This window comes from Pelophylax lessonae (assembly GCF_965119305.1).
Source record: "Pelophylax lessonae genome assembly, chromosome: 8".
Lineage (NCBI taxonomy): Eukaryota > Metazoa > Chordata > Amphibia > Anura > Ranidae > Pelophylax > Pelophylax lessonae.
In genome coordinates this window covers 122,985,199-123,005,933 of record NC_138775.1, presented here as the reverse complement: position 1 = coordinate 123,005,933, position 20,735 = coordinate 122,985,199, and the positions used below count along the sequence as shown (strand labels likewise).

The window sequence follows — 20,735 nt, the reverse complement described above, 5'->3', positions numbered from 1 at the left end:
GTCTCCGGGAATCGACGTGATGACGTGCAGGCTCCTTCCCCGTACGCGTTGCGTCATAGACTTCGTCAGCGGGGTGGGAGAGAGCACTAGATCTTGCTTTTATTTTTTCCACACCGATGCCATATAAACCTGGAGGGACTATCAGGAGGCGGTGATGGGAAGGCAAACCAGACTGCAGTGATTATTCCAGAGTGTTTATTGACTCTCAGGAGTCTGTTCCTAAGATGAGCTGCTAATCACTAGGAGCACCTGGAGTGAAGCATGCAGCACTTTTGATCACGTTTGTGGATGAAGATTTTTTGATTTTCTTTCAGTCACTATTTTCACTGAGGATTGGGACTATTAATATTATTGATTTTATAATCACGGCTCAGAAATTGATTTATCACTTTAGTATCACAGTTGATGGACTGATTTAGAGTTATTGTGATAACATTTTGTACACCAAACATATTTATTTATCTCCAATGAAAGACTTGGCGCAGCAATATTATTTTCATTAAGAACAAAAAAAAAAAGTGTGTATGAGTTTACAACCTCTTTAAAGGCAATTCTTAGACAGCTCTAACCAGAGCTACAGTCTCCCATAAGGCTTGGCTCACCCAGTACAGGTCACAGACAGCAATAGAGCTTCCATCTCAACGTGCTGGTGTCTCTTCCACTCCTAGCAAACAGCTCCACTGACACTTTCAGACCAGCTGCCTAATAAGCAGGTTTAAAAGGGAAGTACCTGCCCTCTATAATTAATCCTCTCTTCAGCCTGTCCCAGGCTTACATAGTTACATAGTAGGTGAGGTTGAATAAAGACAATAGTCCATCCAGTTCAACCTGTGTAGGTGTGTGTGGCTGTAATCATCTCACATACCCCTGAATGTTCTGATCCTTGAGATGCACGTCCAATAGTCTTTTGAAAGCCACCATACTACCCGCAGAAACCACCTCTTGTGGTAGAGAATTCCACAATCTTGTAGTCCTAACAGTAAAGAACCCCCCACGTTGCCTGAGGTTAAAACGCTTCTCCTCTAATCGCATTGTATGACCCCGAGTCCTCATGCAATCCCTTTGACTGAACAGCTTTTTTTCTAAGCTGAGATCCCCATTGAGATATTTAAAAATTGCTATCATGTCCCCCCTCAGGCGTCTCTTTTCCAGGGAGAATAAATCCAGCGATTGCAGACGCTCTTCATAATCAAGGTCCTCCAATCCCCTAATCAGTTTAGTTGCCCTTCTCTGGACTTTCTCCAGCTCCAACACATCCCTTCTGAGGACTGACGACCAGAACTGGACAGAATACTCCAGATGCGGTCGGACCAGAGTTTTATAAAGTGGAAGGATTATAGTCTCATCTCTGGAATACATCCCTTTCTTTACACATGCTAATATTCTGCTGGCTTTGGCAGCTGCCGCTTGACATTGCATGCTGTTGCCTAGTCTATCATCAACCAAGACTCCCAGATCCTTCTCCATTTTTGATTCCCCCAAGGGTTCCCCTCGTAACATGTATTGTGCTTTTATGTTTCTAGTCCCCAAGTGCAAAACCTTACACTTCTCTACGTTAAACCTCATTTGCCAAGTCGTTGCCCACTCCGTTATTTTGTCTAGGTCATCCTGTAGGATATCTGCTTCATGCTGTGCAGTTATTGCCCTGCCCAATTTTGTGTCATCTGCAAAAACTGATATTGAACTGCTGAAATCAATGCTGTTTATGAATAAATTGAACAAGGTTGGTCCCAGGACTGAGCCTTGGGGGACCCCGCTTACTACCTCAGACCAGTCTGAGTATGCGCCGTTTATTACCACCCTTTGGACACGCCCTTTTAGCCTTTATCCAAAAGCAAACCATGCTGTCGATACCTGCAGACCTTATTTTATAAATAAATATAAAATTAAGCGCTTATGGGGAACTGTATCAAACGCCTTAGCGAAATCTAGGTACACCACATCCACTGGTCTGCCCCTATCTAGCTCACAGCTCACCTCCTCGTAGAATGCTAATAGATTGGTTTGACAAGAACGCCCATTTGTAAACCCGTGCTGGTTATTACTGATGATGCTGTTGTCTTTAGCAAACTCTACCATATAGTCCCTTATCATCCCCTCCAGAAGTTTACATACTATCGATGTCAAACTGACAGGCCTATAATTTCCCGGGACATGCCTCTGACCCTTTTTGAATATCGGAATCACGTTAGCTTTCCTCCAATCTCCTGGTACATTTCCTGTCCTAATACTGTCCGCAAAGATCAGGAACAGTAGTCTGGATATAACCTTACTTAGTTTCTTGAGTACTCTCGGATGTACGCCATCTGGGCCTGGTGATTTGTTTGTGTTAAGTTTATCCAGCCTTTCCCTGATTTCACCCTCTGTTAGCCATATTGGCAAGTCCTGTGTATTACTACTAACCAAACAGTCATGGTCAGTGTACCCCTCCGTTTCCTGTGTAAATACTGACGAGAAAAAAGCATTCAGCACTGTTGCTTTTTCAGTGTCCTCTGTAACCAACCTCCCATCATCGCTAATTATGTGTGCAATATGCTCTGCCCTAGTTTTTTTGCTGTTGATATACTTAAAGAATTCCTTTGGGTTTTTTTACTATCCTCCGCTATTTGTCTCTCAAAGTCTATTTTAGCCATCTTGATTTTGTGTTTACACTTCTTATTTGCCTCCTTGTATTGGTCGAAAGCCAATACTGTGCCTTCTGATTTATATTTCCTGAAGGCCAATTTTTTTCCCCTAATAAGATTTTTAACGCTACGGTTTAGCCAGCCTGGTTTGGCCTTGTCTCTTCTAAATTTATTTCCCATAGGAATGCACTGCAAGATGCCTTTGCTTAATATGTTCCTAAAGCATTCCCATTTTTCCTCTGTGGTCAGGGATCCTAGGGTTCGGTCCCAGTTTACCCTTTCCATCAATGAGTACAATTTTGGAAAGTCTGCCATTCTGAAGTTAAGGGTTCTTATGTTCCCCACTTGCCTTGTTCTATTGTTATTTACACTAAATGTGATCATCCTGGCTGACTCTCTAGATCAGGGGTCTCCAAATGATGGCCCTCCAGTTGTTCGGGAACTACAATTCCCATCATGCCTAGTCATGTCTGTGAATGTCAGAGTTTTGCAATGCCTCATGGGACGTGTAGTTCTGCCACAGCTGGAGGGCCATAGTTTGGAGATCCCTGCTCTAGATAATATATATATATACAGTATTATATACAGTGGGTACGGAAAGTATTCAGACCCCCTTAAATTTTTCACTCTTTGTTATATTGCAGCCATTTGCTAAAATCATTTAGGTTCATTCTTCTTCCTCATGAATGTACACATAGCACCCCATACTGACAGAAAAACACAGAATTGTTGACATTGTTGCAGATTTATTAAAAAAGAAAAACTGAAATATCACATGGTCCTAAGTATTCAGACCCTTTGCACAGTATTTAGTAGAAGCCCCCTTTTGATCTAATACAGCCAGGAGTCTTTTTGGGAAAGATGCAACAAGTCTTTCACACCTGGATTTGGGGATCCTCTGCCATTCCTCCTTGCAGATCCTCTCCAGTTCTGTCAGGTTGGATGGTAAACGTTGGTGGACAGCCATTTTTAGGTCTCTCCAGAGATGCTCAATTGGGTTTAAGTCAGGGCTCTGGCTGGGCCATTCAAGAACAGTCACGGAGTTGTTGTGAAGCCACTCCTTCGTTATTTTAGCTGTGTGCTTAGGGTCATTGTCTTGTTGGAAGGTAAACCTTCGGCCCAGTCTGAGGTCCAGAGCACTCTGGAGAAGGTTTTTGTCCAGGATATCCCTGTACTTGGCCGCATTCATCTTTCCCTCGATTGCAACCAGTCGTCCTGTCCCTGCAGCTGAAAAACACCCCCACAGCATGATGCTGCCACCACCATGCTTCACTGTTGGGACTGTATTGGAAAGGTGATGAGCAGTGCCTGGTTTTCTCCACACATAACGCTTAGAATTAAGGCCAAAAAGTTCTATTTTGGTCTCATCAGACCAGAGAATCTTATTTCTCACCATCTTGGAGTCCTTCAGGTGTTTTTTAGCAAACTCCATGCAGGCTTTCATGTGTCTTATATTGAGGAGAGGCTTCCGTCGGGCCACTCTGCCATAAAGCCCCGACTGGTGGAGGGCTGCAGTGATGGTTGACTTTCTACAACTTTCTCCCATCTCCTGACTGCATCTCTGGAGCTCAGCCACAGTGATCTTTGGGTTCTTCTTTACCTCTCTCACCAAGGCTCTTCTCCCCCGATAGCTCAGTTTGGCCGGACGGCCAGCTCTAGGAAGGGTTCTGGTCATCCCAAACGTCTTCCATTTGAGGATTATGGAGGCCACTGTGCTCTTATGAACCTTAAGTGCAGCAGAAATCTTTTTGTAACCTTGGCCAGATCTGTGCCTTGCCACAATTCTGTCTCTGAGCTCTTCAGGCAGTTCCTTTGACCTCATGATTCTCATTTGCTCTGACATGCATTGTGATCTGGAAGGTCTTATATGGACAGGTGTGTGGCTTTCCTAATCAAGTCCAATCAGTATAATCAAACAAAGCTGGACTCAAATGAAGGTGTAGAACCATCTCAAGGATGATCAGAAGAAATGGAAAGCACCTGAGTTAAATATATGAGTGTCACAGCAAAGGGTCTGAATACTTAGGACCATGTGATATTTCAGTTTTTCTTTTTTAATAAATCTGCAACAATGTCAACAATTCTGTGTTTTTCTGTCAGTATGGGGTGCTATGTGTACATTCATGAGGAAGAAGAATCAACCTAAATGATTTTAGCAAATGGCTGCAATATAACAAAGAGTGAAAAATTTAAGGGGGTCTGAATACTTTCCGTACCCACTGTATATATGGTATTTCACAAAAGTGAGTACACCCCTCACATTTTATTATATCTTTTCATGTGACAACACTGAAGAAATTACACTTTGCTGTAAAGTAAAGTAGTGAGTGTACAGCTTATATAACAGTTTAAAGTTGCTGTCCCCTCAACACACAATAACTCAACACACAGCCATTGATGTCTAAACCACTGGAAACAAAAGTGAGAAAACCCCTAAGTGAAAATATCCAAATTGGGCCCAATAATGTCAAATTTTGTATGGTCGCTATTATTTCCCAGCACTGCCTTAACCCTCTTGGGCATAGAGTTCACCAGAGCTTAACAGGTTACCACTGGAGTCCTCTTCCACTCCTCTATGATGACATCACGGAGCTGGTGGATGTTAGAGACCTTGTGCTCCATCTTCCGTATGAGGATGCCTCACAGATGCTCAATAGGGTTTAGTTCTGGAGACATGCTTTACCCTCAGCTTCTTTCGCAAGGCATTGGTCATCTTGGAGGTGTGTTTGGGGTCCTTATTTTGGAATACTGCCCTGCGGCCCAGTTTCCGAAGGGAGGGGATCATGGTCTGCTTCAGTATGTCACAGTACAAGTTGGCATTCATGGTTCCCTCAAAGAACTGTAGCTCTCCAGTGTCGGTAGCAGCCCCAGACCATGACACTCCCACCACCATGCTTGACTGTAGGCAAGACACACTTGTCTTTGTACTCCTCACCTGGTTGCCGAGACACGTTTGACACCATCTAAACCAAGTAAGTTTATCTTGGTCTCATTAGACCACAGGACATGGTTCCAGTAATCCATGTCTTTAGTCTGCTTGTCTTCAGCAAACGGTTTGCAGACTTTCTTGTGCATCATCTTTAGAAGAGGCTTCCTTCTGTGACGACAGCCAAGCAGACCAATTTGATGCAGTGTGCGGCATATGGTCTGAGCACTGACAGGCTGACCCCCCCCCCCCCACCCCTTCAACCTCTGCAGCAATGCTGGCAGCACTCATACGTCTTTTTCCCAAAGACAACCTCTCGATAGGACAAGCACGTGCACTCAACTTCTTTGGTCAACCATGGCGAGGCCTGTTCTGACTGGAACCTGTCCTGTTAAACTGCTGTATTGTCTTGGCCACTGTGCTGCAGCTCAGTTTCAGGGTCTTGACAATCTTCTTATAGCCTAGGACATCTTTATGTAGAGCAACAATTCTTTTTTTCAGATCCTCAGAGAGTTCTTTGCCATGAAGTGCCATGTTGAACTTCCAGTGACCAGTATGAAAGAGTGAGAGCTATAACACCTAATTTAACATACCTGCTCCCCATTCACACCAAGACCTTGTAACACTAACGAGTCACATGACACTGGGAAGGCAAAATGGCTGATTGGGCCCAATTTGGACATTGTCAGTTAGGGGTGTACTCACTTTTGTTGCCAGCGGTTTAGACATTAATAGCTGTGTTGTGTTATTTTGAGGGGACAAGAAATTTACATGAGCTGTGTGTGTGTGTGTGTGTGTGTGTGTATATATATACGTATCCTATATGAAAAAAAAACAAAAAACTGTTGTGTAAATATTAACAGACCGCACCGTATTCTGTATAACTTTTATTTTGTCCAGAGTTCCACTTGAAATTTGTTGCAATTTTCAACTAACTAATTTTCACTAACCTCTAACATTTGTTGCAATTTTCAACTAACTAATTTCCACTAACCTCTGCAATGCTCCTTCGGGTGTATAAACCTTTGCTGCATTTGCACCCTCCAAGCGAGAATAGTGGATGATTGCCTTTTTCAGGTGACTCATCAGTAAGTCCTATAGAAGAAGTTGAATTGAAGTGTCAATAGTGTGTTTCTGCACATGATACTTCACACATGCCCAAGCAGCTTAATAAAACCAACCAAAAAAATCTTAGGTCAGAATTAAAACAGAAATATTCAGTTCAGTTTTTAATGTTAAACAATTTACTTTATACATTTTCCAAACGTATTATTTAAATTTATTACATATTCTATGAATAAAGTTACCAAATAACGTAAAGTGTCCCTCAACTCCAGATAGCGGATGTCTGCTGGCCGGCTTGCCATGTTACCTGTAGAATGGCATGCTCAAACTCCTGTGGTGTTCCCTACCAACAAGTAGCGTTCATCACACCAGTGACCTTTTTAGATGAGCATATGCATCTTTTATTAATCACCTGACCTCCGGAAGGTTTTACCCCCTTCCTGAGCAGAGCATTTTTTGCTATTTGGCACTGCAATTTAACTGGTAATTGCGCAGTCATGCAACACAGTACTCAAACAAAATTTAAAACGTTTCCTACAATAGAGCTTAACTTTTGGTGGTATTTGATCACTACCGGGATTTTAATTTTTTTTGCCATATGAACGAAAAAACACAGAAACTTCTGAAAAAAAAAATATTCTACTTTTTGTTATAAAAATATCCAATAAACTCAAATTGTGTCATATATTTTGGCCAAACAAAACAAGGGGGGTTTCCCCTAGTGGTGTAGGCACTTCAAACATAGGAAACAAATCATAATAGTATAAATGGAACTTTATTCAACAAATATACATATGACAATGTTAAAAATGGCCAAAATGTATTTAGCTACATGTAGTTACATGTAAAAATAAATTGCAATAAGCGTATATTGATTTGTTTGAGCAAAAGTTATAGCGTCTACAAACTATATGGGATCTATACTGAAATGTATTTATTTTGTTTTAATTTCTTGAGGTGCTAAAGTGCTAGGGCAGCACAACCCCCCCCCCCCCAAATTACCCTTTTCTGGAAATTAGACACCCCAAGGAATATGCTGAGAGGCATGTTAAGCCCGTTAAATATTATTATTATTTTTTTTTTGCCCCAAGTTTTTGAAAAATTACAAAAAAAAATGAATTACACCCCAAAATACATTCTGCTGATTCTATGGGGATACCACACGTGAGGCTTGGCTCACATATGTGTTTTAACTTCATCCAATTCGCATGACATGTGAGTGTGAAAGGCTCTCAGTGGAGCCGATTCACACAGGTCCAGGGAGGACGCGGAGCAGATTGTAAAAGGGTCCTGTACATGTTTGGGTCCAGTTCAGGTGTGAACTGGACCTAAGGCATGAACCCGTCGCTGCACATATGTAAACCCAGCCTAAGACCTTTTGGGAGACTAGCCACGTACATGTCCTGAAAGTCAATCATTGTATTTAGGACTTCAAAGGGCATAAATTGCTCATTTAATTTTCTCACTACCTATTAATTTCAGGGGCCTTGAAATGCCAAGATAGCACAAAACTCCCCCCAAATGACCCCTTTAATGAAAGTAGACATCCCAAGCTATTTGCTGAGAGGCATGTGGATTCCATGGAAAAACGGGAGTTTTGACTTACCGTAAAATCCATTTCTCTGATGTTCATTGATGGACACAGCTCCTGATTCTTCCTAACCATTGGTTATGCTGCTCCCTACAATAGCAAGACACTAGGCAGGAAAAAATGGGGCAGTCCTAGGGGGTATACTCCCACTTCCTGCTATAGGTACTCAGTTTTGTTACAAGCAGTGACAGAAGAAAAAAACTCAACTCCATAGAGGGGCGGGTGCTGTGTCCGTCAATGAACATCAGAGAACTGGATTTTATGGTAAGTCAAAAATCCCATTTTCTCTTAAGCTCATTGACAGACACAGCTCCTGATTCTTCCTGTCAAACATGAGGGGTGGGAAACTGCAGAAAGAAATTCCCAAGGCTAACAATAGCAGGTAACATGGAGCTCAACCATAAACCACTGGAGCTCATCTGAAAAAAAACAATACTCCCTCAAAGTGGATCATATCCTCTAAACAGCAGCCAGCAAAATCTTGTGGCCAAAATAAGCATTTGCTTAATTGCATGCTTGTTACAAAAATTGTTTCATTAACCACTTTACGACCAGCCGCCGCAGATGTACTGCGGCAGGCTGGCTTGTACAGGCAAAGCACTGTACATGTACGGCGCTCGCTTCCGCGCACCCCTGGCCCCGCCGATGGTCTTATTGGGTTCAGAACCAATCAGTCATCAGGTCCAGGCTAATGATTTTTGGCCTGGACCGGTTGATCGGTCCTGCCCAATCAGAGACTGACCTGTGCCTGTGTAATGTAAAGGCACAGAAATGACCCGCTCTCTTCTCCCAAAATCCTTTTTGGATTCATCGAGAGAAGAGAGAGGATCAAAACTGTGAGTACTGTACACAGCACACACCTAGCTAGGCACACTAAACCCCAATCACCCCCCCCCCCCAGTTAACCCCTACACCCCGTCACGTCGCACACTGTATACAGTATATAGCTGTTTCCTATATTTCTGTATTAGTGTGAATTGTGGTTTAGCGATTGTGACCGTTAATTTTAGGCGTAGGATACCCGCCACCCCCCCATAAAGATTTAACCCCCTGATCCCCCCTTGATCACTCCCAGTTAACCAGTTCCCCCTTGTCACATTGCACACTATATACAGGTAATATAGCGGTTTTCTGTATTTCTGTGATAGTGCGATTGTGACTTCAGTTACATAGTTACATAGTTAGTGAGGTTGAAAAAAGACATCAGTCCATCCAGTTCAACCTATGATGTGTGTGTGTGTGTTTGCTATTAACCGTACATTGTATACCCCTGTATGTTGTGGTCTTTAAGGTGTGCATCTAATAGTTTTTTGAAACTATCAATGCTCCCTGCTGATACGACTGCTTGTGGAAGAGAATTCCACATCCTTACCGCTCTTACAGTGAAGAACCCCTTACGCACTTTAAGGTTAAACCGCGTTTCCTCAAGTTTTAGTGAGTGGCCACGTGTCTTATTGTATCTCCTCTCTCTGAATAGTTTGTTCCTTATGCTCGGGTCGCCAGTACAGTATTTGTACATTGATATCATATCCCCCCTCAATCTTCTCTTCTCCAGAGAGAATAGGTTCAGTGCTTGTAGTCTTTCCTCATAGCTGCTGTCCTCCATTCCCCTAATTATTTTTGTTGCCTTTCTCTGGACTTTCTCCAGTTCCAGCACATCCTTCCTGAGGACCGGTGCCCAGAACTGGACAGCATACTCCAGATGTGGCCGGACCAGAGTCTTGTAGAGTGGGAGAATAATCTCTTTATTTCTGGAGTGAATCCCCTTTTTTATACAACCCAGTATTCTGTTGGCTTTGCTTGCGGCGGCTTGGCATTGCATGCCACTGCCAAGCCTGTTGTCTACCAGTACCCCCAAGTCCTTTTCCATCCTAGACTCACCCAGAGGTTCCCCCCCTAGTGAGTAGCTTGCTTTCTGGTTTCTGGCCCCCAAGTTAGCGCTAGCGAGTTAGTTTCTGTCCCAAGTAGGTTTAGGGTCCCCGCCACTCCCCCCCATAAAGATTTAACCCCCTGATCACCCCCAGTTAACCCCTACACCCTCTGTCACATTGCACACTAAAGACAGTATATAGCATTTGCCTATATTTCTGTATTAGTGTGACTTGCGACTTGGTTTAGCGCTTGCGACCTTTTATTTTAGGCTTGGCATAACCGCCACCCCCCCCCCCCCCATAAAGATTTAACCGTTGTGTCTGCGTGAAGGGAGGACAGAACGAAAACATTCCGTGTATCCCTCCACTTCACTACAAGCAATTTGTCCGTTTTCAAGCAGGCTCTCTACCCCCCACTAGGACGGGAATTTACAAGCCGTTGGGGGAAGACCCGGCGATTAGGTCGCACGGTGCCACATGCGCCAATTTGTAATTCAAGCAAGTGACTAAAAAGTGGTGCGCTTGTATAAAAAAAGTCTACGCACAAATGGTACCCCTTTCCGAATAAGGGTGACACCAAGTCCCAAACTATCTTGCCACTGCTACCTATGTAGTGGGGGGCTCCACAGTGCTATCTTTTCCCTAGTAAACCCAGAAACTAACTGTATAGCCTGTGGCCCTGTCACACATCTTATACAGCTTGACCCCGTATCTGGCACGCTTGCTGGGGAGATACTGCTTCATAGCAAGGCTGCCAGTAAACTTAATCAGGGACTCATCGACGCAGACAACTTGTTGGGGGGGGTAAACTAGGCTGCAAACCACTGATTGAAGTGGTTTACGAGGGGCCGAATTTTGTGGAGCCGGTCATATTCAGAGTCTCCCCGAGGATGACAGATTTCATTGTTGTTGAAGTGCATAAACCGCAGAATTTGCTCTTATCACACCCTGGACATGGAAGCAGAGTACACGCGCATATGGTGGATTGGGTTAGTGGACCAATGTAACCGCTACTCACTCCTTTTGGTTATGCCCATGTTAAGGGAAAGGCCCAGAAAGGTTTTAAACTCGGAAACCGTTATAGGTTTCCAGCCGAATTGTCTGGCAAGGTACGAATTTGGGTTGGCGGCGATGTATTGACCAGCGTATAAATTGCTTTGGTCCACTATAGATCTGAAAAGATCTTCCGTGAAAAACAGCTCATAAAAATTCAGGGGAGTAAAAACTGAATTTTTGTAAAATCTTACCGTAAAATTCCTTTCTCTGAGTCCTCTGACAGTCGCCGCCCACTCATACAGTCTTCACCAATGGGTATTGACCTCTTATCCACAGGAGCAAGCTAGGCATAAGACTTGTTAAAAACAAAGTAATTTACATAGACACACCTGTAGGGGGCTGTCCCACGGGTCCAATACCCCCCTGCTATCAGCATTCCCAACTCAGTTTGGTAGCAAGCAGTTAAAGTCCAAAAAAAACCAAAAGAGGGGCGGGGCGGCGACTGTCAGAGGACTCAGAGAAAGGAATTTTACGGTAAGATTTTACAAAAATTCAGTTTTCTCTTACGTCCTCTGACAGTCGCCGCCCACTCATACAGTCTTCACCAATGGAATGTCCCAAAGCAGTTTAGACATGAGGGGTGGGAAGCGCAACAGTCACAAAGGCAACGCAGCACCCAAGTCAGAGAAAGGAACCTTATCTGAACAGAAAGGTAAATCCTCTGGGTAACAGAAAAGCTCAACTGGAGCAAACAACCCAGGAAAGCAAATAAACAAAGGGGGAAACAACCCCAACAGCCAGGGACCAGAAAAACTAGGGCCCCCTTAAAGCACTGCCGCACACAGAACTTTGCATCCAAAGGAAGCATCTGCTGATGCCAGAATATCAAGTTTGTAAAATTTGGAAAATGTGTGCACAGACGACCAAGTCGCAGCCTTGCACACCTGGGCCACAGAAGCCTGATGCCGGAAAGCCCAGGACACACTCACCGCTCTGGTAGAGTGTGCCTTGACAGGGAAGGGCGGTAACCGTTCCCTAATAGAATAGGCCTGTACAAACGTCTGCCTGATCCATCTAGAAATGGTTGCCACAGACGCAGCCATACCCTTTCGAGGTCCCTCAGAAAGGACAAAAAGAGAATCCGACCTTCTGAAGGATTCAGTGGACGACAGGTAGACCCTGATCGCCCGGACTACATCCAAGGAATGCAAGGCAAACTCCTTAGGATGCTTAGGATTCGCACACAGCGAAGGTAAGAAAATATCCTCGTTAAGGTGAAAATCAGACACCACCTTAGGAAGGAAAGATTGGTTAGGGCGCAAGACCACCTATGAACCAACAGGTAAGGGGAGCGGCAAGACAAAGCCGCCAACTCCGACACTTTGGGAGCAGATGTGATTGCCACCAGAAAGGCAACCTTTCTCGTCAGCAGAGGCAGAGAAATTTCCCTGATGTTTTCAAAGGGAGGCCGTTGCAGAACGGACAGGACCAAGTTCAAGTCCCAAGGAGGCAAAGGAGCCCTCCGAGGAGGAACCAAATGACGCACGTCGTACGCAGGTGCGTATCAACTAATTAGACACCAAGGGGCGCTGAAAGTGCAGATAACTGGCCCTTAATCATAGTCAGCGCAAGGTGCTGGTCCACACCAGATTGGAGGAAGGCCAACACCCTAGCCACTGAAAAGGAGCGAGGATGGATGCCCCTGGATTCACACCAGGCAAAATAAGCCTTCCAGCTACGGTAATAGATCTTAGCGGTCGAGGCCTTCCTAGCCTTGAGCAGAGTAGGAATGACCGCCGACGAGAGACCCCGATCTCTTAAGACCTGGCTTTCAACAGCCACGCCGTTAAAGCCAGCGACCGTAAAGCAGGATGGAAGATCGGCCCCTGAGACAGCAGATCGTCCCGTAAGGGGAGTCGCCACGGAGGCTCGACGACCAGTTGTATGATGTCCGCGTACCAAGACCGGCGCGGCCAGTCTGGGGCCACCAGAATCACCAACTTTGTTTCCGAAACCAACCTGCGAAGGAAACTGGACAACAACTGAATCGGGGGGGAAGGCATAAATCAGGCGATACTGATGCCAAGGCACCACAAGCGCATCCGAGGCGTCTGCCAGAGGGTCGCGGGTTCTTGCCACGAACCTGCCCACCTTGTTGTTTAGCCGAGATGCGAACAGATCCACATCTGGGGTTCCCCATCTGGCACACAGCATCCGGAACACCTCCGGGTGTAGGGACCATTCCCCCTGGTCCAGGGTCTAGCGGCCTGCCAATTCTCCACACCCGGAATGTGAACCGCCAAAATCGCCGGGACATGAGTCTCGGCCCAAGCCAAAATCTTGGTCACCTCCTGGGCCGCCTGGACACTCCTGGTGCCCCCATGGTGATTGATGTAAGCCACCGCAGTGGCGTTGTCCGTCTGCACCCGCACAGGGCGACCCCAAAGCTGATCCGACCAACGGAACAAGCACAGCCTGATTGCTCGCAGTTCCAAGATGTTTATCGGCAGGGAGGACTCCTACTCCGACCAAGTGCCCTGGGCAGACAAAATGCCCAGCACGCCACCCCAGCCCGACAGGCTGGCATCCGTGGTGATCACTGCAAACAACAAAGGACGGAAGGATTTTCCCTCCATCAGAGCCGGGGACTGAAGCCACCAGAGAAGATCTACTCTGACGTGGCGACTCAGAGATATCCTCCTTTCCAGGGATTGAGGAAGTCTGTCCCACCTGGCCAGGATCTCCGCTTGAAGAGATCGCGTGTGGAACTGTGCAAACGGTATCGCCTCGAAGGCCGATACCATCAACCCCAGGGACCGCATGCAGGTCCTAAGTGATGAGGATTCGTTGTCCCTGAGGGACCTGACCTCGGTCTGCAGAGTCCGGAGCTTGTCCTCCAGTAGAAAGACTTTTGCTTGGGCAGAGTCCAAAACCATTCCCAGGTAAGGGAGACGCACAGAAAGGGACAAGGTCGACTTCTGCACGTTGATGGTTCACCCGAACTCCAGGAGAGTCTGAACGGTAGTTGACAGATCGCGTAATAGGCTCGGGCTGGCACTCGATCTTAAAGCGGAGTTCCGGGCACAAAATCGACCTAATCGATTTTGTGCCCATCCGCTGGATCTTCTTCACCTGAAAAGGAATTGGATAGTTAGATACAGTGGGTACGGAAAGTATTCAGACCCCCTTAAATTTTTCACTCTTTGTTATATTGCAGCCATTTGCTAAAATCATTTAGGTTCATTCTTCTTCCTCATGAATGTACACATAGCACCCCATACTGACAGAAAAACACAGAATTGTTGACATTGTTGCAGATTTATTAAAAAAGAAAAACTGAAATATCACATGGTCCTAAGTATTCAGACCCTTTGCTCAGTATTTAGTAGAAGCCCCCTTTTGATCTAATACAGCCAGGAGTCTTTTTGGGAAAGATGCAACAAGTCTTTCACACCTGGATTTGGGGATCCTCTGCCATTCCTCCTTGCAGATCCTCTCCAGTTCTGTCAGGTTGGATGTCAAACGTTGGTGGACAGCCATTTTTAGGTCTCTCCAGAGATGCTCAATTGGGTTTAAGTCAGGGCTCTGGCTGGGCCATTCAAGAACAGTCACGGAGTTGTTGTGAAGCCACTCCTTCGTTATTTTAGCTGTGTGCTTAGGGTCATTGTCTTGTTGGAAGGTAAACCTTCGGCCCAGTCTGAGGTCCAGAGCACTCTGGAGAAGGTTTTTGTCCAGGATATCCCTGTACTTGGCCGCATTCATCTTTCCCTCGATTGCAACCAGTCGTGCTGTCCCTGCAGCTGAAAAACACCCCCACAGCATGATGCTGCCACCACCATGCTTCACTGTTGGGACTGTATTGGACAGGTGATGAGCAGTGCCTGGTTTTCTCCACACATACCGCTTAGAATTAAGGCCAAAAAGTTCTATTTTGGTCTCATCAGACCAGAGAATCTTATTTCTCACCATCTTGGAGTCCTTCAGGTGTTTTTTAGCAAACTCCATGCGGGCTTTCATGTGTCTTACACTGAGGAGAGGCTTCCATCGGGCCACTCTGCCATAAAGCCCCGACTGGTGGAGGGCTGCAGTGATGGTTGACTTTCTACAACTTTCTCCCATCTCCTGACTGCATCTCTGGAGCTCAGCCACAGTGATCTTTGGGTTCTTCTTTACCTCTCTCACCAAGGCTCTTCTCCCCCGATAGCTCAGTTTGGCCGGACGGCCAGCTCTACGAAGGGTTCTGGTCCTCCCAAACGTCTTCCATTTGAGGATTATGGAGGCCACTGTGCTCTTAGGAACCTTAAGTGCAGCAGAAATCTTTTTGTAACCTTGGCCAGATCTGTGCCTTGCCACAATTCTGTCTCTGAGCTCTTCAGGCAGTTCCTTTGACCTCATGATTCTCATTTGCTCTGACATGCATTGTGTTCTGGAAGGTCTTATATAGACAGGTGTGTGGCTTTCCTAATCAAGTCCAATCAGTATAATCAAACACAGCTGGACTCAAATGAAGGTGTAGAACCATCTCAAGGATGATCAAAAGAAATGGAAAGCACCTGAGTTAAATATATGAGTGTCACAGGAAAGGGTCTGAATACTTAGGACCATGTGATATTTCAGTTTTTCTTTTTTAATAAATCTGCAACAATGTCAACAATTCTATGTTTTTCTGTCAGTATGGGGTGCTATGTGTACATTCATGAGGAAGAAGAATGAACTTAAATGATTTTAGCAAATGGCTGCAATATAACAAAGAGTGAAAAATTTAAGGGGGTCTGAATACTTTCTGTACCCACTGTATATTTTTTTTTTTTTACTCACCTTGTAATTGTAGATAGAAATACTCACCTATTCTCCACTTCCTCCCTCTGTGCCGCGGCTCCGCCGTCACTTCCTCTTTGCGATGATTCCTGGGAGCTGAACGTCATCGCTCCCAGGAATCAATGCGAAGGCACCGGCCCCGCTCATCACTTCCGGGGCGACGCCGCATTCCCTGCTAAACAGGCTTCAGCTGCCCACAACAGAGATGGCAACGCTGTGGAAGAAATTTTATAAGTGAGTATTTCTTCTTGCAGGTAAGTGCGAACCGGGACAGATCAGAGGCTAGCCATTGTGGAATATACTAGCCCTGACTGTCCCGGGGGTATGTTTATTGAAAAAAACATTTTCGTGCCCGGAACATTGGCCCCATAAAAGATGATAAAGGAAAAATGGCCACAGAGGACAGAGAAAAGGCGGAAGTGTTAAATAATTTATTTTCTTCAGTCTTCACAAAGGAATCGGGGGGCTACACGAACCCAGCTTGTAAGGCCGAACTAAATAATACACCTCAGGAAGTGCCGCCATGGCTAACAGAGGATAGACTTAGAGCTAAACTAGAGAAACTTAACATAAATAAATCCCCGGGACCGGATGGCTTGCACCCAAGGGTTCTTAATGAGCTCAGCCAGGTGATTGCCAGACCATTATTCTTGATCTTTAAGGATAGTTTACAGACGGGTATGGTGCCAGCTGATTGGAAAAAAGCCAACGTGGTACCAATATTTAAAAAGGGGCCGAGATATATCCCGGGTAACTATAGGCCGGTCAGCCTAACATCAGGAGTCTGCAAAACTTTGGAGGGGATGATAAGGGACCACATACAAGACTTTAGTAATGAAAACGGTATTATAAGTAGTAATCAGCATGGATTCATGAAAAATCGTTCGTGCCAAACCAATCTATTAACCTTCTACGATGAAGTGAGCTGCCACCTAGATAAAGGTAAGCCTGTGGATGTGGTGTATCTGGACTTTGCAAAGGCCTTTGACACCGTTCCCCACAAACGCTTACTGTACAAACTAAGGAAGGTAGGTATGGACCATAAGGTGAGTACCTGGATAGAGAACTGGCTCCAGGGGAGAGTACAGAGGGTGGTGATTAATGGGGAGTACTCGGATTGGGCGGGTGTGGAAAGTGGGGTCCCCCAGGGTTCTGTCCTGGGACCAATCCTGTTTAATTTATTCATAAATGATCTAGAGGAGGGGATATCTAGTACAATCTCAGTATTTGCAGATGATACTAAATTAGGCTTGCCAATATCTTCTATGCAGGATGTGGAAACCTTGCAAGCAGACCTGAACAAAATAACGGGGTGGGCAACTACATGGCAGATGAGATTCAATGTTGAAAAATGTAAAGTAATGCACTTGGGGGCCAGAAACCAGAAAGCAAGCTACTCACTAGGGGGGGAACCTCTGGGTGAGTCTAGGATGGAAAGGGACCTGGGGGTACTGGTAGACAACAGGCTTGGCAGTGGCATGCAATGCCAAGCCGCCGCAAGCAAAGCCAACAGAATACTGGGTTGTATAAAAAAAAAGGGGATTCACTCCAGAAATAAAGAGATTATTCTTCCACTCTACAAGACTCTGGTCCGGCCACATCTGGAGTATGCTGTCCAGTTCTGGGCACCGGTCCTCAGGAAGGATGTGCTGGAACTGGAGAAAGTCCAGAGAAGGGCAACAAAAATAATTAGGGGAATGGAGGACATCAGCTATGAGGAAAGACTACAAGCACTGAACCTATTCTCTCTGGAGAAGAGACGATTGAGGGGGGATATGATATCAATGTACAAAATACTGTACTGGCGACCCTAGCATAAGGAACAAACTATTCAGAGAAAGGAGATACAATAAGACACGTGGCCACTCACTAAAACTTGAGGAAAGGCGGTTTAACCTTAAAGTGCGTAAGGGGTTCTTCACTGTAAGAGCGGTAAGGATGTGGAATTCTCTTCCACAAGCAGTCGTATCAGCAGGGAGCATTGATAGTTTAAAAAAACTATTAGATGGACACCTTAAAGACCACAACATACAGGGGTATACAATGTATGGTTAAAAGCAAACACACACACACATCATAGGTTGAACTGGATGGACTGATGTCTTTTTTCAACCTCACTAACTATGTAACTATGTAACTCCGCTTTAACAGGAGATCGTCCAGATACCCCAAGATCGCAATCCCCTGCGCCCGCAACAGGGCCAGCACTTTGGTAAACACCCTTGGAGCCGAAGCGAGACCGAAAGGCAACGCCACAAACTGATAGTGTTCCTCCGCGATTGCGAACCGGAGGAACCTCTGATGACCCTTGAATATGGGGATGTGTAAATACGCATCCTTGAGATCGATGGAAGCCAGGAAATCTCCTGGGCTTAAAGAGGTCACCACCGAACAGAGGGATTCAATGCGGAACTTCTGAACCCACACGAAGCAGTTCAGGGCCTTCAAGTCCAGAATCGGACGTACCTTGCCCTCCTTTCTGGGCACAGTGAACAGATTTGAGTAAAAACCCCGAAACCTGTCCCGATGAGGCACCGGGACGACCACCCCCTGGGCGAGGAGATCCTGAACCGCCCGATGAAGATTGCGCAACCCATCTGGGGTCAAATGAAGATTTGAGGGAAAGAATCTGTCTGCTGGACGCGAAAGGAATTCGATCTTTTTTCCTAATCGAATGATTTCCTGAACCCACCTGTCCGGGATCCGAAACAGCCATGGTTCTAGAAAACCACGCAGATGTCCCCCCACCCCTGAAATGGGTGAGGGCATCCCTTCAGGTTGAGGCAACGGGACCTGCCGAGCCAGCGTGGCTTGGTTTGGACTTGCCCTCCCAGGGCTTCTTCTGACCACCGTGGCCCTTAAAGGGTTTCCCCTTGTCCTGCACCTTGAAGGCACGAAAGGACCCCTGATTTGGTTTAAAAGAAGGGCCCCGCTTACCGCAGAAAATTTTTCCCTTGGGGTTCTGGGGCAGCAGAGTGCTCTTGCCCCCAGTGCCCCCTTTAACCAATTTATCTAGGGATTCCCCAAAGAGACGATTTCCCGCATAAGGAATGTCAGACACTGTCTTCCTGGAGGACTGGTCAGCCGACCATCTCTTCAGCCAGACCAGACGACGGATTAGCAACGCGACACCAGATAGCCGCGCTACTAGGGGAGCCTCATCCAAGGCTGCATCACACAGGTAAAGAACGGCCTGACGCATCTGATCCACCATCTCCACAGTAGTCGGAGGGGCGGAATCCGCCTCTAGAGTGCGTTTGAGCACCCGGGCCCAATCAGCCACAGCCTGAGAAACCATAACAGAGGCGAAGATGGGCTTCAGCAAAGAACCCGCCACCGTATAAGCGTGGCGAGTAAGAGATTACACCCGCCTGTCTGTAGGGTCCCTAAACACTGGAGAATCTTCCGAGGGCATAAGAGTGGCCTTGTTCAACCTGGAAACAGTGTGATCCACTTTAGGGGACACAGTGCAGCGCGAATCCGTAGGAGACACGAAAGGGTAACGGAATTGAAACCGGTTTGGTACCACAAAAGGGCGCTTTAAATTACGCCATTGTTCGTTCGCCGTTTCGTGAAACTCAGTGGGACAGGGAAATAACTGTGCCGCCTTCTGGGTCCTGCGAGTCCCAAAGGAAGACTGCTTACCCGGTGGGTTGGGCTCATCCTCTAAATGTAGTGTATCCTTAAAAGAAGCAATAAGCGCAGACACAGCAGCGCGTTCTTTGGCCGTTTCAGGGGAAAAATCATCCCCATCATCCTCCTCCACCTCCCCATCAGAAGGAAAGGACCCCTCAGGGGGTACACTGTCCAAGGCAACCATATCAGATTCAGAATCAGAGGACGGTGAAGGCCTAATTCTCTTTCTAGAAGCCCGTTCTGACATCAACAAGTCCACCTTGGACGCTAAAGTTACAAGTGCAGCAGCCAGAGAAGAGGAATTAGGAGTAAATGAATCATTAACCAAGGCTGGGGGAAATTTGCTGTCCTGGGACTCCATGACAAGTACAAGGACGCTGGCCCTTTAAGACGTGATCACGGCGCCACCGTAATGTACTGCAATCTAAAGTATCCTACTGAGAGAGGAAAGACACCAAAAGCAGAGGAATATCCCCAAAAACAACAAAAAGGACCCCCAGGAGTGTTACCACGCTGCTGAAACGATCTCTCTTCATGCAGGAAGGAAGTGATGTCACACTGCTAGAGGACCAACAATGTTTGGCCCAAGGAAAAATGGTTGCCTATGCATAGGAATGGGAGGCTCCAGGAAAATGGCCGCCGACCATGTACAAAAGAAAACACCTTGCCACACGCAAGATGGCGCCCGAAGGCGCCAAAACACTACATAGAGGAGCTGCAGAAGTGCCCACAGTGAGGCAAAAGCAGCTGCCCACACCTAAAATGGCGGCCCTGCGGTTTTTACACTGCAGCGGTCTGCCCCATCATGACTGTACCCCAAAAGCACACTGACAGTGCGGACAGGGTTAGGGACCCCCACACAGCATAACATGCTCTAGAAGCCCCCGCAGGGACCGGGAGGGATGCGAGCCCTGGACACAGACATGAGGGGAGACAGACACAGCAGAATGTAATCCCCACACAAAGGCCCCACACAGAGGTTACTTACCGCATTACATGGCGTGGGTGCCTCTAGATCGCGGGAACCCCCCACCCCAGACGGCGGGGGGCCGGCAGCCAAAAATAGGATGTGTCGCACGGTCAGAACTGCATGTTGAGGCATCCCGGTGAGGTAGCCACCTCGCGGGCTTTTGCCCCTGAGGACGGGGGCAGGTCATTTGCTAGGCCAAGGAGCACACATAGCCTGCTCGATGGTGGGCTGGGATTCC

At 46.4% G+C, this 20,735-nt stretch overlaps 1 protein-coding gene across 1 annotated transcript in view; it reads right to left on the bottom strand.

The window, feature by feature from the left end:
• Positions 1 to 20,735, bottom strand: part of SERHL2 (serine hydrolase like 2) — a gene marked incomplete at both ends in the record, with an annotated part of 881,593 nt that overhangs the window by 532,111 nt on the left and 328,747 nt on the right. Inside the window, one exon of the mRNA XM_082266295.1 lies at positions 6,545 to 6,645. Within this exon, the coding sequence (XP_082122421.1) occupies positions 6,545 to 6,645 (101 nt within the window). The remainder of the gene's footprint in view (positions 1 to 6,544; positions 6,646 to 20,735) is intronic.